This window comes from Gorilla gorilla, chromosome 11, assembly GCF_029281585.2.
Source record: "Gorilla gorilla gorilla isolate KB3781 chromosome 11, NHGRI_mGorGor1-v2.1_pri, whole genome shotgun sequence".
Taxonomy (NCBI): domain Eukaryota; kingdom Metazoa; phylum Chordata; class Mammalia; order Primates; family Hominidae; genus Gorilla; species Gorilla gorilla.
Genome location: NC_073235.2, coordinates 81,227,147 through 81,248,495, shown reverse-complemented (window position 1 = coordinate 81,248,495; position 21,349 = coordinate 81,227,147). Strand labels below are relative to the sequence as shown.

Genomic DNA, 21,349 nt, shown 5'->3' with positions numbered 1-21,349 from the left:
CCAACTTTTTATAGAATTGAAGGAACCAAGGGAGAAGCTGCCCTTAAAATCGATTCCACTGTCAGCCAAGATTCTGCCTGGTATACTGCGACTGCTATTAATAAAGCTGGCAGAGACACTACAAGATGCAAAGTAAATGTTGAAGTTGAGTTTGCAGAACCTGAGCCAGAGAGAAAGTTAATCATCCCACGGGGGACATATAGAGCAAAGGAGATTGCAGCCCCAGAACTGGAGCCCCTCCATTTGCGATATGGTCAAGAGCAATGGGAAGAAGGTGATCTCTATGACAAAGAGAAACAACAGAAACCATTTTTCAAGAAAAAACTCACTTCCTTAAGACTTAAGCGCTTTGGGCCTGCCCACTTTGAATGCAGGCTAACACCCATTGGTGACCCAACGATGGTGGTGGAGTGGCTCCATGATGGAAAGCCACTTGAAGCAGCCAACAGGCTCCGTATGATCAATGAATTTGGGTACTGCAGCCTTGATTATGGCGTTGCATATTCTAGAGACAGTGGTATCATTACTTGCAGAGCCACTAACAAATATGGAACAGATCACACATCTGCTACCCTTATTGTTAAAGATGAGAAAAGTCTTGTGGAAGAATCCCAATTGCCTGAGGGGAGGAAAGGCTTACAGAGAATTGAAGAATTAGAGAGAATGGCTCATGAAGGTGCACTTACAGGTGTAACAACAGATCAGAAAGAAAAGCAAAAGCCAGACATTGTCTTGTACCCAGAGCCAGTTAGAGTACTTGAAGGGGAGACCGCAAGGTTCCGCTGCAGGGTAACAGGCTACCCTCAGCCCAAAGTCAACTGGTACCTCAATGGACAGCTCATCCGCAAAAGCAAAAGGTTCAGAGTTCGCTACGATGGTATCCATTACCTGGACATCGTGGACTGCAAATCATATGACACAGGTGAAGTGAAGGTCACCGCGGAAAATCCTGAAGGTGTGATAGAGCATAAAGTGAAACTTGAGATTCAACAGAGGGAAGATTTTAGGTCTGTCCTTAGGAGAGCTCCTGAACCAAGGCCTGAGTTTCACGTACACGAACCAGGAAAGCTTCAGTTTGAAGTACAAAAAGTGGATAGACCTGTTGACACCACTGAAACCAAAGAAGTTGTGAAGTTGAAAAGGGCTGAAAGAATTACCCATGAAAGAGTGCCTGAAGAGTCGGAAGAGCTGCGCAGTAAATTCAAGCGCAGAACAGAAGAGGGCTATTATGAAGCCATTACCGCTGTGGAGCTCAAGTCTCGAAAGAAGGATGAATCCTATGAGGAACTCCTCAGGAAGACAAAAGATGAACTTCTCCACTGGACCAAAGAGTTAACTGAAGAGGAAAAGAAAGCTCTTGCCGAAGAAGGCAAAATCACGATTCCAACTTTTAAACCTGACAAGATTGAACTAAGTCCTAGTATGGAGGCTCCAAAAATCTTCGAAAGAATCCAGAGCCAAACAGTGGGCCAAGGATCTGATGCACACTTCCGGGTCAGAGTCGTGGGGAGACCAGACCCCGAATGTGAATGGTACAAAAATGGTGTCAAAATTGAACGGTCTGACCGGATCTACTGGTACTGGCCCGAAGACAATGTTTGTGAATTGGTCATAAGAGATGTGACTGCTGAGGACTCTGCCAGCATCATGGTAAAAGCCATCAACATAGCTGGAGAAACCTCCAGTCACGCATTCTTACTTGTCCAAGGTAATTTGCATGTCTTTCCTTTGATGGACCTGTCTTTGTATTCAAGAATATCCATGAGTGTGTTTACTTTTATTTTCTTTCCCCATTCCTCAGGTAGAGAATTTAATTTAATATAATGTGCTCTCCCCTTTTTCCCCCACCTTTTTCTTGTAGCCAAGCAATTGATCACTTTCACACAGGAATTACAAGATGTTGTTGCTAAGGAAAAAGACACTATGGCAACCTTTGAATGTGAAACTTCAGAACCATTTGTCAAAGTGAAATGGTATAAAGATGGTATGGAGGTTCATGAGGGAGATAAATACAGGATGCACTCTGACAGAAAGGTTCACTTCCTCTCCATACTGACCATTGATACGTCTGATGCTGAAGATTACAGCTGTGTACTTGTGGAAGATGAAAATGTCAAAACGACTGCTAAACTTATTGTTGAAGGTATTCAACAACGAAGGATTTCATTGTTTACCTAAGCTCTAAAGTCACCCTTAGCATGTGGTAAAATTAGCTATGCAATTTTTCTTTCATGAAACAATTATTTGGAAATTGACTATAAGTTTCATAGCCAGAATCATAAATTTATGTTCCTAATTAAGAATGTTAACAATTTGACCGTTTGGATTTTTTAAAGTAGTATTATCTTGATTTTTAGCTTTTAAGTTTTTTATTGAAGCATAATTCTTTACTTTCAAAAATGTTTAAAAATTAAAATAAAATAACTGCTTCTTATTGAAAATTTATCTCTCAGCCCATCAGCGGGTAGATATTAAGAATATTCCTGATAGTATGGGGGAGATAAAAGACATACAAGACATCATCTCTATCCTAAGTCTAGATGCATACCTCTCCAAAAAAAAATGATTTATCTTTCTGTTATACACTTCAGGTGCAGTTGTTGAGTTTGTGAAAGAACTTCAGGACATAGAAGTTCCAGAATCATATTCAGGAGAATTAGAGTGCATTGTATCCCCAGAAAATATAGAAGGAAAATGGTATCATAATGATGTGGAGCTTAAATCCAATGGCAAATATACAATTACATCTCGTCGTGGACGTCAGAACCTCACGGTCAAGGATGTAACCAAGGAGGACCAGGGAGAATACAGCTTTGTCATCGACGGGAAAAAGACAACCTGTAAATTAAAGATGAAACGTAAGTCCTCCCATTCCTGTCAGCCTGCAGTGAGCATCATTATGGTTTATTGATAAAAAATGATCATAACATTCTTTTTCTCCCCATATTTCACAGCCCGCCCCATTGCTATCCTACAAGGACTTAGTGACCAAAAAGTCTGTGAGGGTGACATTGTTCAGCTTGAAGTTAAAGTCTCCTTGGAAAGTGTGGAAGGCGTCTGGATGAAAGATGGCCAAGAAGTGCAGCCCAGTGACAGGGTTCACATAGTGATAGACAAACAATCTCATATGCTGCTCATTGAAGACATGACTAAGGAAGATGCTGGAAATTACTCTTTCACCATTCCAGCCCTTGGCCTCTCCACCAGTGGGCGTGTCTCTGTCTATAGTGAGTCCTAATTATAAAATTTTATGTTTACACTATTAAGCAACATAAAGAACTTCAAGGAGCAGACAATTTCAACAAAATTCATTCATCTTGTGTGTGTATGATTTTGCAGGTGTGGACGTGATAACACCTCTAAAAGATGTTAACGTGATTGAAGGCACCAAGGCTGTGCTTGAATGTAAGGTGTCAGTCTCTGATGTGACTTCTGTTAAGTGGTACTTAAATGATGAACAAATCAAGCCTGATGACCGTGTACAGGCCATTGTGAAAGGTACTAAACAGCGACTAGTCATTAACCGAACTCATGCTTCAGACGAAGGACCTTACAAGCTGATGGTTGGCAGAGTTGAAACCAACTGTAATCTGTCTGTAGAAAGTAAGGATTATTCTACCTATCTAATAATTACTTTAAGCATTCTACTTTCCCAGTGTAACAATAACCAAGAGATTATTTTATTTTTTCCCCAGAAATTAAAATTATCAGAGGTCTTCGTGACCTTACCTGTACAGAAACTCAAAATGTGGTGTTTGAGGTTGAGCTGTCCCACTCTGGAATTGATGTCCTGTGGAATTTTAAGGACAAGGAAATCAAGCCCAGTTCTAAATATAAAATTGAAGCACATGGAAAAATATATAAATTGACAGTTCTAAATATGATGAAAGATGATGAAGGAAAATACACATTTTACGCGGGAGAAAATATGACATCTGGAAAACTTACTGTGGCAGGTTGGTATATTTATTAACCTAAATTCTTACGAGGAGTGATTGTTATTTTAAGAAATTATTATTCATTTCCCCCAAAATTCCTTTCAGTTTCCCACTTCCATGCCTCTGCTTATGCTGTTCCCAAAGCCAATAGTACTTGCAACACCATTCCCACCAGCCTAAATTACAAATGTTCTTCTAGGCCTACCTCAAACATCACCTTCTCCATTAAACCTTCCTTAATCTCTCCATTTGTATATGATCTCTTCCTCCTCCAACCCCAGGATCACTTTATATGTGCCTCTTTCCTAGTGTTTATTATGCACTTGTCTTATTCCCCATTTCCTCTTTCAATATCAGTGTATAAACTCCTGAAATCTGGAATTTTATTTGTATATTCCAATATATTGCAAATGACAGATAATCAATTGGTGTTTGCTGAATTGAGCTTTATTTAAACTTTCTTACTCTAAAGAATTATTTCGTTTTTTAGCCATTCTTGCTTCTTTAGCCTTTGTGCCTTTTATTTTCTTCCTACTTTTTAATGAAATCAATAAATATTTTCAAAATACAGCTTAATGTAACTGTATCTCTTATGATATCATGTAGAAATAAGACCATCATTCAGTAGAATTTCTTAGCTTTACAATGAAGAATAAAAAATGTAAATCAATTGCCAGAAAAAACTAGAAGTCATCATTAATTTGTTTGGTTCATTACAGTTTAAATATTGAGGAGTTGATATGTTACATTCAGATCATGTTGTCCATTACATCTAGTATTGAAGCAAGTCATATGGTAATGATTTGTCTTATTTGGTATGAAAGTTTCATGGTTTATACTTACTTACGTTGTAAGATTTCTTCAGAGATCGGACCATGAAAAGACTTGTAAAATAAAATTTCAGATTCAGCATTTTTATACATTTAATATAAATTACATGTTTTAAATGTGTGGAAACAGGAATAAACTATGAACCCCTCTGTGATTTCACCCAGTGTTTTTAAAGTACCTACCATTGGTCAGACACTTGTAGAAACTCAGGACACAAAACTAAATAAGAAATGATTTTTTTCTTGAGAAATTCATAATTTAGAGAGGACAGATACATAAGCAACTAGCTTGTTAAAGCAGTAATTATTTCTGCTAATGGATGATAAGAGTGGAGGCAATGGGGTGAAACTTCATAGAATGGGCGACATTTGCCAACACAGTGATTTTTAATATATAGAAATCCTCAATGTAGTAGAAACATTGATGACTTGTACATTTTGTTTAGCAAATTTTTATGTAGTCAAAATATCAGATTCCCAGGAAATAATCATTAAAAGTCCAAGTAAAATGCTTTTGAAGAAGAAGGAATTGGACTATCCAATTGAAGGATAGAGACTATCCTGGTGGTATACTGTTCTAAGAATTTCCTATTAATTCAACAGTTGTTTTTTCTTCACAAAACTTTTCTGATTCTAGTATTTCTCCTAATTATCAGTCATGCATACTTAGAATAAGGGATTTCTTTGGTACCTTCTCAATATGGGTAAAAACAATCATAGACATTTCATGATTTCAAAATCATGTTCTTAAATTTGATATTTTATATTTACTTCTGCAAAGATTTTCCTATTGTGTGAATATGTTTAAAGGACTCATACTGTACATCTCTTGTTCCAAAGGTGGGGCCATCTCCAAGCCACTCACAGATCAGACCGTAGCTGAATCCCAGGAAGCTGTGTTTGAATGTGAAGTTGCCAACCCAGATTCCAAAGGCGAGTGGTTGAGGGATGGCAAACACCTAACACTGACTAACAACATCAGAAGTGAGTCTGATGGCCACAAAAGGAGACTTATCATTGCTGCCACCAAATTAGATGACATTGGAGAATATACCTACAAGGTGGCCACCTCCAAAACATCTGCCAAACTCAAAGTTGAAGGTAAGTAACATAGGATTTGTCCTTTTCAAATCATATTACAATCTTGATCATATCATTTTAAAAGACAAATGATATGGCCATTTTGGATACCATAAATTTTCATTTCATAAAGTCATTCTAGATCCTCTAAACCTTCCTGAGACACATACCACAAGGTACAAAATTGCTTATCAAATGCGTTTATGCAAAAAAGCCATTTCTTAGGTTAAAGCTCTGTGAAACAGCTAAATCAGACACTGATTCTCCATTCGTCTTTCACCCTTCTCCAATCAGTCTATTATGCTGCTAATACATAGCTATGCAAACTTCATACTACTAAAGCATAGAAAAATCATTTCACGATGTACATGTCCATTTGGATCCCAGGTTCCCCTAAATAATCTCAGGTGTTTTTTTAAAACAGAGGTGCTGCATAACTGTAAAATGTTTGGTAGCCATTCTTTCCCAGGGTGACTAAGCAATGATCTTGTTCAGGACTTCTTTTCCTTGATGATGTCATCTATATTTTCTAACCCAATCATAAATTTGTCTTTAGCTGTCAAAATTAAGAAGACTCTGAAGAACCTCACAGTGACAGAAACACAGGATGCTGTTTTCACTGTCGAGCTTACACACCCTAATGTCAAAGGTGTCCAGTGGATCAAAAATGGAGTTGTGCTGGAATCCAATGAAAAGTATGCTATCTCTGTCAAAGGAACAATTTACTCTCTGAGGATTAAAAACTGTGCCATCGTGGATGAGTCTGTTTATGGCTTCAGGCTTGGAAGGCTTGGAGCCAGTGCCAGACTGCACGTGGAGAGTAAGTTGATTTAGAAACACTTTTCAAGCAGTCAGCCCATGGTTACCATTAAGTTAACCCTAACACTGAATTGCTCCAATTTTCCTCTTAGCTGTCAAGATCATTAAAAAGCCAAAGGATGTGACAGCCTTGGAAAATGCCACTGTTGCCTTTGAAGTTAGTGTTTCCCATGACACTGTTCCAGTAAAATGGTTCCATAAGAATGTGGAAATTAAGCCAAGTGACAAACACAGACTGGTCTCAGAAAGGAAAGTCCACAAGCTGATGCTGCAGAACATCTCCCCCTCAGATGCTGGGGAATACACAGCTGTGGTCGGGCAATTGGAATGCAAAGCAAAACTGTTTGTGGAGAGTAAGTATCAGGCAGCCCCCTACAGCCCTTTCCTTAATGAACCCCATGTATCTATTTGTTTGGTTTCATCTATTTTTTAAACAAATTGTATTAACTGAAGTGCTCTTTGATTTTACCAAGCATTACATATTACAAAAACCATGAAAAATATCGAGGTGCCTGAGACCAAAACTGCCTCTTTTGAGTGTGAGGTGTCCCACTTCAATGTCCCTTCCATGTGGCTGAAGAATGGTGTGGAAATTGAGATGAGTGAAAAGTTCAAGATAGTTGTGCAGGGAAAACTCCACCAGCTGATCATCATGAACACCAGCACAGAGGACTCGGCAGAATACACATTTGTCTGTGGCAATGACCAAGTCAGTGCCACCCTGACAGTCACCCGTAAGTTAAAAATATATATATATATATACATATATATATATAATATGAAATATTCAGTAGATTCATTGATATTCTATATCCTACACTTTTCTTTGCTGACCACTCAAAAATCCTTGATTGGGTGGGCAGGGTGGCTCAAGCTTGTAATCCCAGCACTTTGGGAGGCCAAGGCAGGAGAATCACTTGAGATCAAGATTTTGAGACCAGGCTGGGAAATACAATGAGATCCTGCCTCTAGCAAAGACAAAATGAAAACAAAAATTAGCTGGGCATGGTGGCACACACTTGTAGTCCCAGCTACTCAGGAGGCTGAGGTGGGAAGGTCGCTTGGGCCCAGAAGGCCAAGGCTGCAGTGAGCCACGATCACGGCACTGCACTCCAGCCTGGGCGACAAAGTGGGAACCTGCCTCAAAAAGTAAAGAAAAAAAATTGTTAATTGAAACATCTAGTATGTGGTTACACTGAGTAAAGGACTAGTATCTCCACCTGGATAAAATGTTCCAGTTAGAGTAGCATTGAAAGGCTACCTGGAAAGATGCCTCAGTGTCTATCACTTGATCTTTCTGTTCCTCTGTGAGTTGGCACTGTCCTGTATAGTACATGGAAGGTATCAAAGCTTATATCTCTAAACTGTAATCTCCTCAACAGATGCACTAAAAACATTCCAAATTTTTATTCTGCACCTGTTATAACCCACATCATATTTACGTAAAGTCTCCTTGGGTGTTTTTTCTTTTCTCCTTTTCAGCAATCATGATTACTTCCATGCTGAAAGACATCAACGCTGAAGAAAAAGACACTATTACTTTTGAGGTGACAGTGAACTATGAAGGCATCTCTTACAAATGGTTAAAGAACGGTGTGGAAATCAAATCAACTGACAAGTGCCAGATGAGAACCAAAAAGCTCACACACTCACTGAACATCAGGAATGTTCACTTTGGGGATGCTGCTGACTACACCTTTGTGGCTGGAAAAGCAACATCAACAGCCACACTTTATGTGGAAGGTATGGTTTCATACATGTTAGATCCATAGAAAAAATGTCATACATGCTTTATAAAATTTAGTGTATCAATTAATGAATGGATAAATAAAATGTGGGATAGCCATACAATGGGATATCATTCAGCAATAAAAAGGAAGCACTACGATATGCTACAACATGGATGAACCTTTAAAACTTTATGCTAAGTGAAAGAAGCCAGAGACCATACAAAGACCACATATTGCATGATTCCATTTATATGAAATGTCCAAGATACACAAATCTATAGAGATGTAGATTTGTGGTTGCTTAGGTCTACAGGGGAGACAATAGAAAAGTCCTTGGGGTGATGGCTAAGGGTTACATGATTTCTTCTTGGGGAATGAGAATGTTCTAAAATTATGGTGATGGCTACACAATGATGAATACATGGAAATTCATTGAATTGTATACTTTAAATTGGTGGATTCTATAGTATGTGAATTATATCTCAATAAAGCTGTTAAAAATGTTAATTTTTCTACATGCTATTTTCCAGCTCGTCATATAGAATTTAGGAAACACATTAAGGACATTAAGGTACTGGAGAAGAAGCGAGCCATGTTTGAATGTGAAGTTTCTGAACCTGACATCACTGTACAGTGGATGAAAGATGACCAGGAACTGCAGATCACAGACAGGTCAGTTGTTTTGTCTTGCTACATTCCAGTAATTCCCAGTTTCCTCTGAATCACCATACGGTAAACTCGAATTTCCATTTCATCCACAGAATAAAGATTCAGAAGGAGAAATATGTCCACCGCCTTCTGATCCCATCCACCCGGATGTCTGATGCTGGGAAGTACACAGTGGTGGCAGGAGGCAACGTGTCAACTGCAAAACTCTTTGTAGAAGGCAGAGATGTTCGCATCCGAAGTATTAAAAAGGAGGTTCAGGTATTGTCTACATACTAAATATTTTGAAAAATCATCAGTAGTCCATAATCTATCATTTTATATTTTAATGTTTCCCTTTTACATTTTCTAACCACCGTCCTTTAAAGAATTAAATCAGCTCATTCTTACTTGGCTTAGACTCTCTTATGCTGACCTCAATTTAGTCACAGTTTCCACTCAGGGAATAAGGGTGTCCCTAGCAGCTGTCTAAATACGTTAATTAAAGCAGCTGTAGAAATTTCACTGTCTAATAAATGGCTGCTTGCCAAGCAGCACCAACCAGAAAAGAATTAAAATGTAAATTGTGAAGTTCACACATCAATTAGAATTAAGGAAATTTAGAATAAGGTGACATTTTCTCAGAAGGTTTCTATCTGTGGAGAGGCAAGTGTCAAGGAACTTAGTGGCTAGAAATACTTTCTGTGAAGTCTAAGAGAAAGGCCTGTCCAAGCCGTGCTGGGTTCCTGGCAAGGATGCTGGGCACTCTTGCTGTCGGCTGCATTTACAGAGCTTGTCCTCATAAGTGTCCACCATCCCAAATGATATAATGGAGGAAACATGTCTAGAGAAATACCAGTTGAGTTCAGCTTTATCATATTGCTCATCCAAAGAAAACCAGGCTTTACAGACTGTGGACTATAATGAAAAAGCCTTCAATGAGGACTCAGATAACCTGGAGATGTCTTCCATCATTTATTTGCCAATTCTGAACCTCAGTGTTCTCACTCTTAAAATGAGGATAATAATTCCTACCTAGCCCACAAAGTTATTATTCATATAAAATGAAATCAAATTAAGTAATAACTTTTTAGACAATAAAAAGCCCCCAAATGTAAAGCATCATTATATTCCTTATTAGTAAATAAGAAGCAAACATTTAAGGATGAAATAATTGTCTCTTTGGGGCAGCTCCTTTCCTCCATGCAGGTGTAAACACAATTCTCTACAAGAGAAGTTTATGTACAATTTGTCCAATACTAGGCAGGAAAAATTAGAGAGTGCTATAATCAGCCAGCTTATTACATTATAATATATTGGTTTCACATGCCATTCATTGACCAGTTTTAGAAATTGATTAACTGGGAGGAAACCAGAGCTTCAAGTTTTTTGTTTTTTTTTTTTTTATGTTGTTCCATCAACAGGTCATTGAGAAACAGCGTGCTGTTGTTGAGTTTGAGGTCAATGAAGACGATGTTGATGCCCACTGGTATAAAGACGGCATTGAAATCAATTTCCAAGTTCAAGAAAGACACAAATATGTAGTGGAGAGAAGAATCCACCGAATGTTTATCTCTGAGACCAGACAGAGCGATGCAGGAGAATACACCTTTGTGGCAGGAAGGAACAGGAGTTCTGTCACTCTCTATGTCAATGGTATGTAGGGACAGATTTCAGCATATTTTGTGGATCCATCAGAAATAATCCTCCTGTTTAAGTCACTAAATTCTTGTAACTTGAAGAAAATTTCTAAAGAACCTATGGTATTCATGTGGTTCCAGCTACATTTTTTTTTCGCATTATGTCTATGGAAAAGGGAGGGCAGCTGTTAAAAGACCTATTGAGAAGTTATTTTCAGAAAGCACCTGATGGCCAGATCCTCATCTGGTTGCTCAAAACTATTGAACACCCATTGGGTGTCCATTTTCATATACCCCAGATGAGCTTCTAGATTCGCTGTTAAACTATTTTAGTTCTCTGCCCTCTGCCTGAACTGTTCAAGTCCTAGCAGCACTACCAAGTGAAAGGGGTGTTTCCAGCCTCTGGTATGGAGTGCCTGGGAGAACTCAAAAGTCCTCTTTGAGACCCTGGAAGGCCTAGAGAGCCTCAGGCAATGTGGAACTAGATCCTCTCTACCCCAAGCTCTAAGAACAGGGGCTCTTACTTTGGAGGGGGAATTCCACATGCTACCAAGCACTCCTGAGGAGCCTCTGAGCAGTCCTCAGGGAAGTGCTGTTAAACCTCTGCTCTCCTCATTAGAAATCTTAAGGCTGAATCTCAAGCTGACCTTGTTTTGAGTCTAACCTAGATGCAAGAGAAAAATGGAACCTCCCTTCCTATTCTCATCCTAGGCCATATCTCTTTGAATAAAATACCCCTGAGGCAGATGCAGGAACTCCAGGGGTAATCTCAAGATTCACAAAGATGAACCATATCACCAACATTCCCTAGGTTCCTAGAAGACCAAATGGTCATGGCATCCAGTTCTTATTATCTCTGTATTAGTAGTGGAGAAACTGAGGCACAGAAAAGTAAAGATCTTTTCTATGATAGTGTCAGAAACCAGCCTCACAGAAGTCATTTCTTCTAATTTCTGGGTTCCATGAACTAACCAGGTCCCCTCACTCATCACAGCACTGAGAATATGCTTTAGTTAGCAAAACAGGAAAGCTGAATTTGTTAAGTCTACCTAATGGCATTTAACTAGATCTGAAATAGTGTTAATTCAGTCATTCATTCAATACTTACCGATTGCATTTTACTGGCACTGGTACATAACAAAATGACTATGACATAAACACAAATACTTGCAAAACAAACAAACCGGAATGATATGAGCCTCTTCACCACATGATTTGTCCAAATGACTTTTAAAAATAAGTAGCACATGGAAGTTATTGTATAATTCATTCAGGTGTCCATCGCTAAGCCCCCACCACAAACAGAAACTGGGATAATCAGGTTAACTCGGCACTCTCAGCATGTCCCCCAAATATCAAAATTATCTTTCTGAAGCTATTCCCTCTGCATGTGGACAAATTCCAAGTGCTTTCTTCATTCTTAGCACAAAGAATGTTCTAATATTCTGAGGCAAGTAAAAATACCTCAATTCCAAAATTTTGTCTCTGGATATATAACTAGCCAGCAACAAATTAATGTAGAGTTTTGCATGCTCTCTTGTGTTTTTACACTTTTTCATGGGCTATTTGTCAACATTTACTCCTAGCTCCTGAACCGCCCCAAGTTCTGCAGGAGCTCCAGCCTGTCACTGTGCAGTCTGGCAAGCCTGCCCGCTTCTGTGCTGTGATATCCGGAAGACCACAGCCCAAAATTTCCTGGTACAAGGAAGAGCAGCTGCTTTCCACTGGCTTCAAGTGCAAATTTCTTCATGATGGGCAAGAGTACACGCTTTTGCTAATTGAAGCCTTCCCAGAGGATGCGGCAGTCTATACCTGTGAAGCCAAGAATGACTATGGTGTTGCCACAACATCAGCTTCACTCTCAGTGGAAGGTAGGAATGCCTCGCTACTTCCAGCTGAAAATAAAACCTAAGAAGCAGGCTTTTGTCCTTTCCCAGTGCATTTAAAAATACAATTTGGAGCTCATAAAAGTAGATTGCTACCCAACTTTGAAGGCACTCTGCTGTGAAATAAATTAAGATAAACCTACATGCTCCCTTCTGTGAGGTCTCTATGGTGACTTACTCATGACAAATCTTGTGGTTTCTTTCTTTAGTTCCAGAAGTTGTGTCTCCCGATCAGGAAATGCCTGTTTATCCACCTGCCATCATCACCCCGCTTCAGGACACTGTCACTTCTGAGGGGCAGCCAGCCCGTTTTCAATGCCGGGTTTCTGGAACAGGTAGGTTTAAGAACAAAAGGTATCATTGCCAATACTTACAAATAATTATATGGGAAAAACATTCTGTCACCTTCTCCTCCATCACAAACATCTCTCATGCATAATTTGAAGCTTAATGGAAATCTAACAGAAAACTTATTTCAATTATTAAATCAAGAATTAGATAAGTGTTTTTCACTATTTTGTGCCCTTAATACTGGTTGTTTACGTTATGTTATGTGTTCTTTATCACAATAAAAAAATTAGATTAGTGTTTTTCACTAATATTAAAAAAGGTCATGTTACCTTTATGATTGTAGCTGCACTTTAATTTCTTCATTGATAAAATATAATGACAAAACTAAAATTATTAGATTATAATAGCATCTACATATAATTCAAAAGAATAATACATTTATATAAGACATTATTCAGTCTATGGACAATGCTTGTGTGAAAGGTATCCTTTGGAAGACAATATCCTATAGTGGTCAAAAGTCGGGGCTTTATGGTCAAAGATGCTGAATTTGAATCTTGCCTTCAATATGTGACCTTAGGCAAATATATCATGTCTCTCATTCTCTTTCTGTCATGAATACATTGAGTATATGATTGCATTCAATCCTAGAAAATATATTTTATGAGGCTAGGAATTCCGTTTTAGTGCCTAGAATTTGGCATCTGAAAAATAGTACCTGCTAGAAGGTAAGCTCTATGAAAACAAGAGTGGATGGTTGCCCCAGAATATCACCTGATACTTAGTAGATACTCCATAAGTAATTGTTGACTGGACTAATTAATGATGGTTAAATGACTGGTACCAAACACTTAAGATTATTATCGAGATTAAGTTAGGTAACTCAAGTCAGCACATAGCACAGTGCTCATCATATAGTAATCAATCAGAGTTAGCTGCTACCATTTTTAATTGGGGCATGCTTCTCAAGTACCACCAGCCAATTTCCTCATCCCAGGAATCTGATCTTGGTAGAATGAGATAATATATGTGGAACCACTTCAAGTCATAACTGATTGTCTATAATCACAATTATTTGAGAGTTTCCCAGCCAAAGGGAAACTCTCAAAGCTTGGGCATCTCCCAGCCCTCTTATTAGGCTGATGCAAAAGTAATTGCAAAGTTGTATTGTTTTGTTTATTATGCTTCTCCCATTAGTTTATAATCCAATCTCTACCTTGTCAAGATTTATTTTTCTAAACAGGTTAGTACTTCAATTGGTCTTCTGACCTGATTATTTCCTCCTCAGGAATGGAGATGGTGATCTAGAAATCTAATAGACCTATTTGATTTTATGAGCATAATTAAAAGATATAATGTATGTAAAGCACCTATAGGAATGGCTGCCAGGTAACTGGGGCTCAATACATTCATTTTATTATAGCCATAGAGAGGAATTATATAAACATCAATGTTTAGTATTGTATGGCCAGTATGGACAAATACCATAGACTGTATATTTGAGGGATAGTGTTCAAGAAATGCTAAATATTAACAAATGAGGACTGATTTGATAATATCCTACTAACACAATAATACAAAATATATTTTAAAAGCAAGTTCACTAAAGCTACACTAAATAATTTATCCATTTATTTAATTTTTAGAGGATTTTTTTAATATAAACATATATATACATCATTCAAAGTAGTAATATTTGTCTTAACTATATTGGTATAGTGCCTTTAAGTCTATAACATATTAACATATGGTAGTATTGCCTTTAAAGTGTTGTAGAAATACACCTGAAGCACTCTACAAGACACCAATTGGGGTAGAAAGAGAAAAATTTCACTATCTTTTCTGCATAACCAATGTCTTTAAAAAGGTTTGAATAGGCTTTGTAAACTGAGAAGATCATTAACTTCCTATGTGTGGTAATATCTGTACACATATAGTGGTTTTAGCATCCTCTTATAAATTTGTTTTCTATATGAAAGAAATTAAATTCATTAAATAGAATGACCCTTCAAAAACTTGCCAACTCACATAGTTTCATACCACTGGGACTAAAAATATTTACACAACTTCCTCTGGCCAGGTATTGCCTTAAGTAAGTGTAGCCCTGCTTTCCACAAATTGGAAAGAAATTGGGAGTCTTCAGAAGCTCCCATGTTCTTGGGGGTTGCAATACTTTCTGAAGCATGAAACGTGGCCCTGAGCAACCAGGTGCTGTTTCTAACAGCGAAAATGTTACCTATTGAAGGTCTCCAGTGCCACCTACTGGTAGAGGAGTAATTTGGAAAAGCAGAATCTTAAAATGTAAAAAAGCTATTTTTTTGCTGTTTATTCTACAGATGATGAGTCAGTGTCATTTGGAGGGTTACAGAGTGACAGCTAGCTAAACAGAAATGATGAATAATTAGTCTAGCAATGATATTGTCTGTTATTCATTTAAGCATCTGTGCAATTTTAATTCTACCATTTATTGTTTCTCTGCTATTGAGATATTACCCTAGGTGCTGGGGTGCAGATCTTGCTCTTGCCTTTAAGGAGCTTGACATGTAGGTGAGGAGATGCATGCACACAACTATATCCCAAGGTTGTAAGTGCTATTAACAGGCCCATGTACTCATCATTCTCTGTCTGGGAGACAGCCAGAGAAAGATGTGTGAACTGAGCATTGAAAAATATGTAGGATCATTGAACACAGTGGCATCCTATGATGAGAAAACAACATCTCCAAGTCATCAAAACTTGCGGTAATGCTTCATGTGCTAGAAGCAAGTGGTTTAAGTACAGTTGGAAAGTGATATCATGAGTGGGTAAGAAGGCTGGATAATACGGCATTTTGGTATTCTATGCTGAAGATTTTGGAATTGATCTTGTTTACATTTAGGAGACACTGAAGGATTTTTAAGCCCTGGGTACCATGATCAGGTTTACTTTTTAGAAATGATACTGTGATAGGGAAAGAAGGAATGGACAGATGTGGGAGGCGAGACTGGCAGTCAGGAACTGGAGAGAGGTTATTACAATAGGCCTGGAGAGCATGGATGAGGCCCTCAGCCAGGGGAGTCAGGAGAGACAAGTGGGGTATTGCAGAAGTAGTAATATGGGAGAAGAATGGCCTCAAAGAAGCCGCGAGAGGCTAATGAGTAACGCAGATCATGGCATCACAGCCACAAGCACCGAGTCCACTACCAAGAAAAGTTTTACCTGTTAACTCACTTATTGTGTGCAGTTCATGTCCAGTGGCAGTTTGTGTGTATCCTGGTGCCTCATTCAGTTCACCAAAGGAAGAAGCTGTCAGTAGAAATAAGCAGAGAACCTTGTAAGAGGATGTACCATTGATGATCTCACACACACACACACACACACACACACACCTTCACACAAACTAAATAGGGTTGGTGTTTCATGTTATATCACATGGCACTGTCTTTTGGCGTGTTATTGAAGACAACGTTGCTTCCATCTGTGATGTTAGATATTCTTGCTGTAATGACTGACTTGTGCCAGTGGCTTATAAAGCCCTTCCATGTGTGTTATATCATTTAATTCTCACAGCAATTATATGCAGTGAATAGCCCATAAATTATTACACATGCCATTTTACAAATGAAAAGACTAATCCAGAAAGCTTAAATGACATTTCCAAGGCCACACAGCTGACAAGTTGTAGTGTCAAGATTTCATTTTCTTTATACGTATATATTTTGACGGAGTCTTGCTCTGTCACCAGGCTGGAGATCTCGGCTCACTGCAACCTCCCCCTCCCAGGTTCAAGCTATTCTCCTGCCTGCGCCTCCTGAGTAGCTGGGATTATAGGTGTGTGCCACCACACCTGGCTAATTTTTGTATTTTCAGTAGAGACGAGGTTTCACCATGTTGGTCAGGCTGTTCTCGAACTCCTGACCTCGTGATCTGCCCGCCTCAGCCTCCCAAAGTGCTGGGATTACAGGTGTGAAGCACCGCGCCTGGCCAGGATTTCATCTTCTACTTTACCTTACTATCTAAGGAACTGAACAGATTTGTTACTCTAAGAGGAGAACCTGCAATTTATACACATCTACCATCATGGGCAGGAGAGTAACTTTTATAGACAAGTATTGGCATTAAAATGCAGACAAATGCTAGATGATTGGACTATTAGAAGATCATCTTGGATGGTATTGAGACCAAGAAGTGGTATAGTGACTGTGCTCCAAAAACAAGATGGCTTTGATTTTGGCTATTCAAACAGTTAACTAAAATTAAAGTGCATATCACCTACAATTATTACAACACAGTAACCTGCTACTTTACTGTAATTTGGGTTTTTACTTTCTATTATTTTAAGATGGTTCAAATCCTTATATAGAAATAGCTAGATTTATTATAATGTCTTATAACTGCCACTCTGAAAAGAGTCAAATGTATCTAAGATGCTCAAATACCATAAATCACCCTCTTTATTTAAAAAATTATTTTCTCTACAATTATTTATGCCATATATACTGCGTACTGAAACCTTTTGCTCATTAGTAACAAAGATAGAGATTTTTTTCCTACGGCCTTCAAAGGTATCTATTTTAGACTTTTCATATCTTGATCTTCTCAGCTCTCTTTTTGATTGATTTTTCTGCAAACCAAAAGTGGAGATATTTCTCATTTCCTGTCCCAGAAGGCAACTACAAGCCCAGATCAAACCTTTCCTGATGACTCTTCTTAGGACTGTCTTTTTCTGAAAGTCACTGAATATGTCAAAATCTTGTCCCTGCTTCCACTGCATGACATGCAAATGTCTAAAGAGAATGTAACTGAAGTTCTATCATTTTAAACATTACAACCAGTTCAACCTTAGGACAAGCTATATTTTTCTATCATTACATTTCCTTCTTGAAGATGAAAGGAAATCATTTAACAATAGTAGATATGGCATGCCCAGAGAAAAGTGTCATGTTATTAAGTCAAATATGAAATGTAGGCACTAGTATTATTAACATTGTGTTTGCAGGTAAATTGTAAAAATCCACTCGTTTTTGTGGTTGAAGTATCTCTTTTCTTTTGTGTCGCAGATCTAAAAGTGTCTTGGTACAGCAAAGACAAGAAAATCAAGCCATCTCGGTTCTTTAGAATGACTCAATTTGAAGACACTTATCAACTGGAAATTGCCGAAGCTTATCCAGAAGATGAAGGAACTTACACATTTGTTGCTAGTAATGCTGTAGGCCAAGTATCAAGCACAGCCAATCTGAGTCTGGAAGGTAAAGTAAAACAACTTTCAGAACCCCATTTAAATATAGATCGAATCTTAACAATGTCTGTAACAATTACTCAAAAGAGTTCCTGTAAATCATTGTTGTTCCTACCATTCTCTTCTAATTCAACTAATTATTTCCATGTTATATGCCATGGTCTCGCTTCTCCTTTACCACTTTTCATTGTGAATCATAGACCATCATGTTTCATTTGGCCCCGCTTTTTCTCTGTAACAATTTGTAATGTATTGCTGCTGTCACCAGCTGTCATGCTTCCTGATCAGCATGAATCAGAAGGGGGCGAAATATGCTGCAGAAATAGGTAGATTTGTTTTCTCAATTGGCTAAGATAAAATTTAAATTTTAAAAACATCTAAGAGTGTTATCATCCTCCTATCATGCTGACACAATTTTGATTTCACAAAAGCTAGACCGTTTCAGGTCTGTACACCAGCGAGCTATATTCATCCTCCTTTCAAGAATGTCTTAGTGTTAAGAAGTCCACTCCTAAAGTGGTTTAACATTTCTCTTAGTTGGGGCTCTTAAATTGTAATCAGAAACACTTCCTCAGTACCACGGGGAATTTGATTCAAACAAGGATAGCATTTTTATATAGTGGTACTATTTTTCCTGAGCAAATATAGTCTATGTAGTATTAAGTACATACAAATACATAAGGATTTAGAGAAACTGCTATTTTTTTCTTAACCTTATGCATTAACTGTAACTAGATGTTTTTTAAATAATGAATTTAAAGTGGTTTAAAATTAAAAAGTTGACTTTACAACAAGAGGAAGAAAGAAAAGAATATCCAAAACCCTGTTGGGTACTCCACTATTGCCTTCATGAACAATGTAGTGAACTTCCTTAGCCCATTCATGTCTCAGCTTGCTTCTCTGGGAAATGGAAGTGAACTTGTGTGACTTCGAGTCAGTAGTGACATACAAGGACAAGGCATTAGGAGTGGACTGAATTCTAGTCCATTATTGAAATTTGTGACAAATCTGTAGACAACTCCAAATGAGTTCTGGTTTCAATGCAAGGTAAGACATTAAAAATTGGTATGCTTCTTTTCAGGATTTAGCAAATTTGAAGAAAATACATCAAACTCCCAATGGCATGTCTCTTTATCAGTTTCATTTAAGAAGGAGCCCCTTGGCCAAAAGCCCAGCTTCATCCAGCCTCTGTCAAGCCTCAGGGTGCACAACGGGGAGACAGTCAGATTTCATGCGAGGGTTTCTGGCATTCCCAAGCCAGAAATCCAATGGTTTCATAACCAGCAGCTAATTCTACCAACAAAAGATGTAGTTTTCCATTTTGAGGAGTCCACAGGCATGGCTTTAATGCTTATAGTTGATGCTTACTCAGAGCATGCTGGGCAGTACTCTTGCAAAGCAGCCAATAGTGCTGGGGAAGCCACTTGTGCAGCTACACTCACAGTGACTCCAAAAGGTAAAGCCCATCTTGCTTCAAGGACTTTGATTTGCTGTATACCTCTCAGTCCCACTGTTACTAATGAGAGTCTCTGCTGTTTGTTTTATTGCATACCGTGGTCAGTCCATAACTTACTAATAAAATAACATGCAATAACTCCCCCTTGGTCCTCAATTATGGGTTAACCTCACATACTTTAAATTTCACTGAAGTATGTGTTCTATGCACTAGAGAACCAATAATTATTTTATTAGGCACCACCTTTGCTTGGCTTCTTTACTCTTCTAAGCAATATTGTATCATTGCATCATTAAATGATCTATTTGCTGATTATTACTTACTGTACTTAAAGTAAGTACAGTATTACTTACTGTACTTAAAGCATACAGTGGACGGAGAGCAAATGGTAACCCAAATACAGTCAGCTAGAGGGAGAGAGAGAAAAAGACAGACTGGGTCACTTTGGATAGCTGAAATGACAACAGAAAGAAGGAACCAGATACTGCATGGCATCTGCATGAGTCTTCATCAACCATTCAGCACTGAATCACCGGGAATGAATTTTCTTTTGTGTGATCCTGACATCTAGATCATATTGCATCTGGCATGCTGCTTTCAAGTGACAACTACGTCTTTCATCTTCATCTTCCATGCCATTTTGTGTTACTAACATGGGCAAGTGACAAAGCTTAGATCTTAATATTCTTTTCTTTTTCTTGTCACTTGATTATACAGTGCAAGCCCTAGATAGGCAAAGTTCTGGGAAAGATGTAAGAGAGTCCACCAAGTCCCAGGCAGTGGCAGATTCCTCTTTCACAAAGGAGGAGAGCAAAATATCTCAAAAGGAAATTCAGTCATTTCAAGGATCATCATATGAATATGAAGTGCAGGTTTTTGAAAGTGTATCTCAAAGTTCCATCCACACAGCTGCATCCGTTCAAGATATACAGTTGCGCCATACTGCATCCCTTTCACAAATTGCAGAAAGCACTGAGCTATCTAAGGAATGTGCTGAAGAGTCTGCGGGTGAGGCGCCCAAGATTCTCCTGCATCTTCAGGACATCACTGTAAAGTGCGGTGACACGGCTCAATTCCTCTGTGTTTTAAAAGATGATTCTTTCATTGATGTAACCTGGACTCACGAAGGTGCAAAGATAGAGGAATCCGAGAGACTGAAACAATCACAAAATGGAAATATTCAGTTTCTTACCATATGTAATGTTCAGCTGGTAGACCAAGGACTATACAGCTGCATTGTACACAATGACTGTGGAGAGAGGACAACATCAGCAGTACTAAGTGTAGAAGGTGGTTAATTGATTTTTAGCTATGACTTGCTTCATTTCATCCTCATCGCTTTATGCAGCTTTTCTGCCATGCAAATTCAATTGACAAATATATTAATTAGAATATCTCTAAACTAGCACCCTATTCATAAATGACTTCTGAAAGTCAGCCAAGTCATTGGCCATGATTATCCTGAAAATTTAACTTACCAGTCTAGATTCAGAAAGTTTAATTTTTAAACGTAGGTTCGGGAAGCAAAGGTTTATTTCCTATGTGCTGCATTTTCTAATATTTACCAACGCACTACCAAGAAAGTGTAGCAACGTTAAAATGTTGTAGTCTGAGAAGTACTTATTGGGTATTTATTATTGTGCCAGATACTGTGGTAAATTTCAGTTTAATTGTTTTAATAGCAAGAGGTTCAACAATTCTTATCTCCTCTTTATTTTCACATCTGGAGGTTCTAGTTGTTTACAAAGGGGCCATGAAAATAGAAAACTGGGACCAAGTACAGTGGCTCATGCCTGTAATCCCAGCACTTTGGGAG

At 38.3% G+C, this 21,349-nt stretch overlaps 1 protein-coding gene across 2 annotated transcripts in view; it reads left to right on the top strand.

Annotated features, from left to right (window-relative positions):
- TTN (titin) overlaps positions 1-21,349 on the top strand; it is a 281,502-nt gene that overhangs the window by 30,667 nt on the left and 229,486 nt on the right. For both annotated transcript variants that reach the window (XM_063695029.1, XM_055380317.2), the window contains exons 28-44: positions 15-1,708; positions 1,862-2,143; positions 2,592-2,858; positions 2,955-3,227; positions 3,340-3,603; positions 3,696-3,956; positions 5,609-5,869; positions 6,405-6,668; positions 6,760-7,020; positions 7,141-7,401; positions 8,150-8,410; positions 8,928-9,069; positions 9,159-9,324; positions 10,467-10,698; positions 12,269-12,553; positions 12,778-12,903; positions 17,899-18,087. In XM_063695029.1, coding sequence (XP_063551099.1) covers positions 15-1,708; positions 1,862-2,143; positions 2,592-2,858; positions 2,955-3,227; positions 3,340-3,603; positions 3,696-3,956; positions 5,609-5,869; positions 6,405-6,668; positions 6,760-7,020; positions 7,141-7,401; positions 8,150-8,410; positions 8,928-9,069; positions 9,159-9,324; positions 10,467-10,698; positions 12,269-12,553; positions 12,778-12,903; positions 17,899-18,087 — 5,489 coding nt within the window. The remainder of the gene's footprint in view (positions 1-14; positions 1,709-1,861; positions 2,144-2,591; positions 2,859-2,954; positions 3,228-3,339; positions 3,604-3,695; positions 3,957-5,608; positions 5,870-6,404; positions 6,669-6,759; positions 7,021-7,140; positions 7,402-8,149; positions 8,411-8,927; positions 9,070-9,158; positions 9,325-10,466; positions 10,699-12,268; positions 12,554-12,777; positions 12,904-17,898; positions 18,088-21,349) is intronic.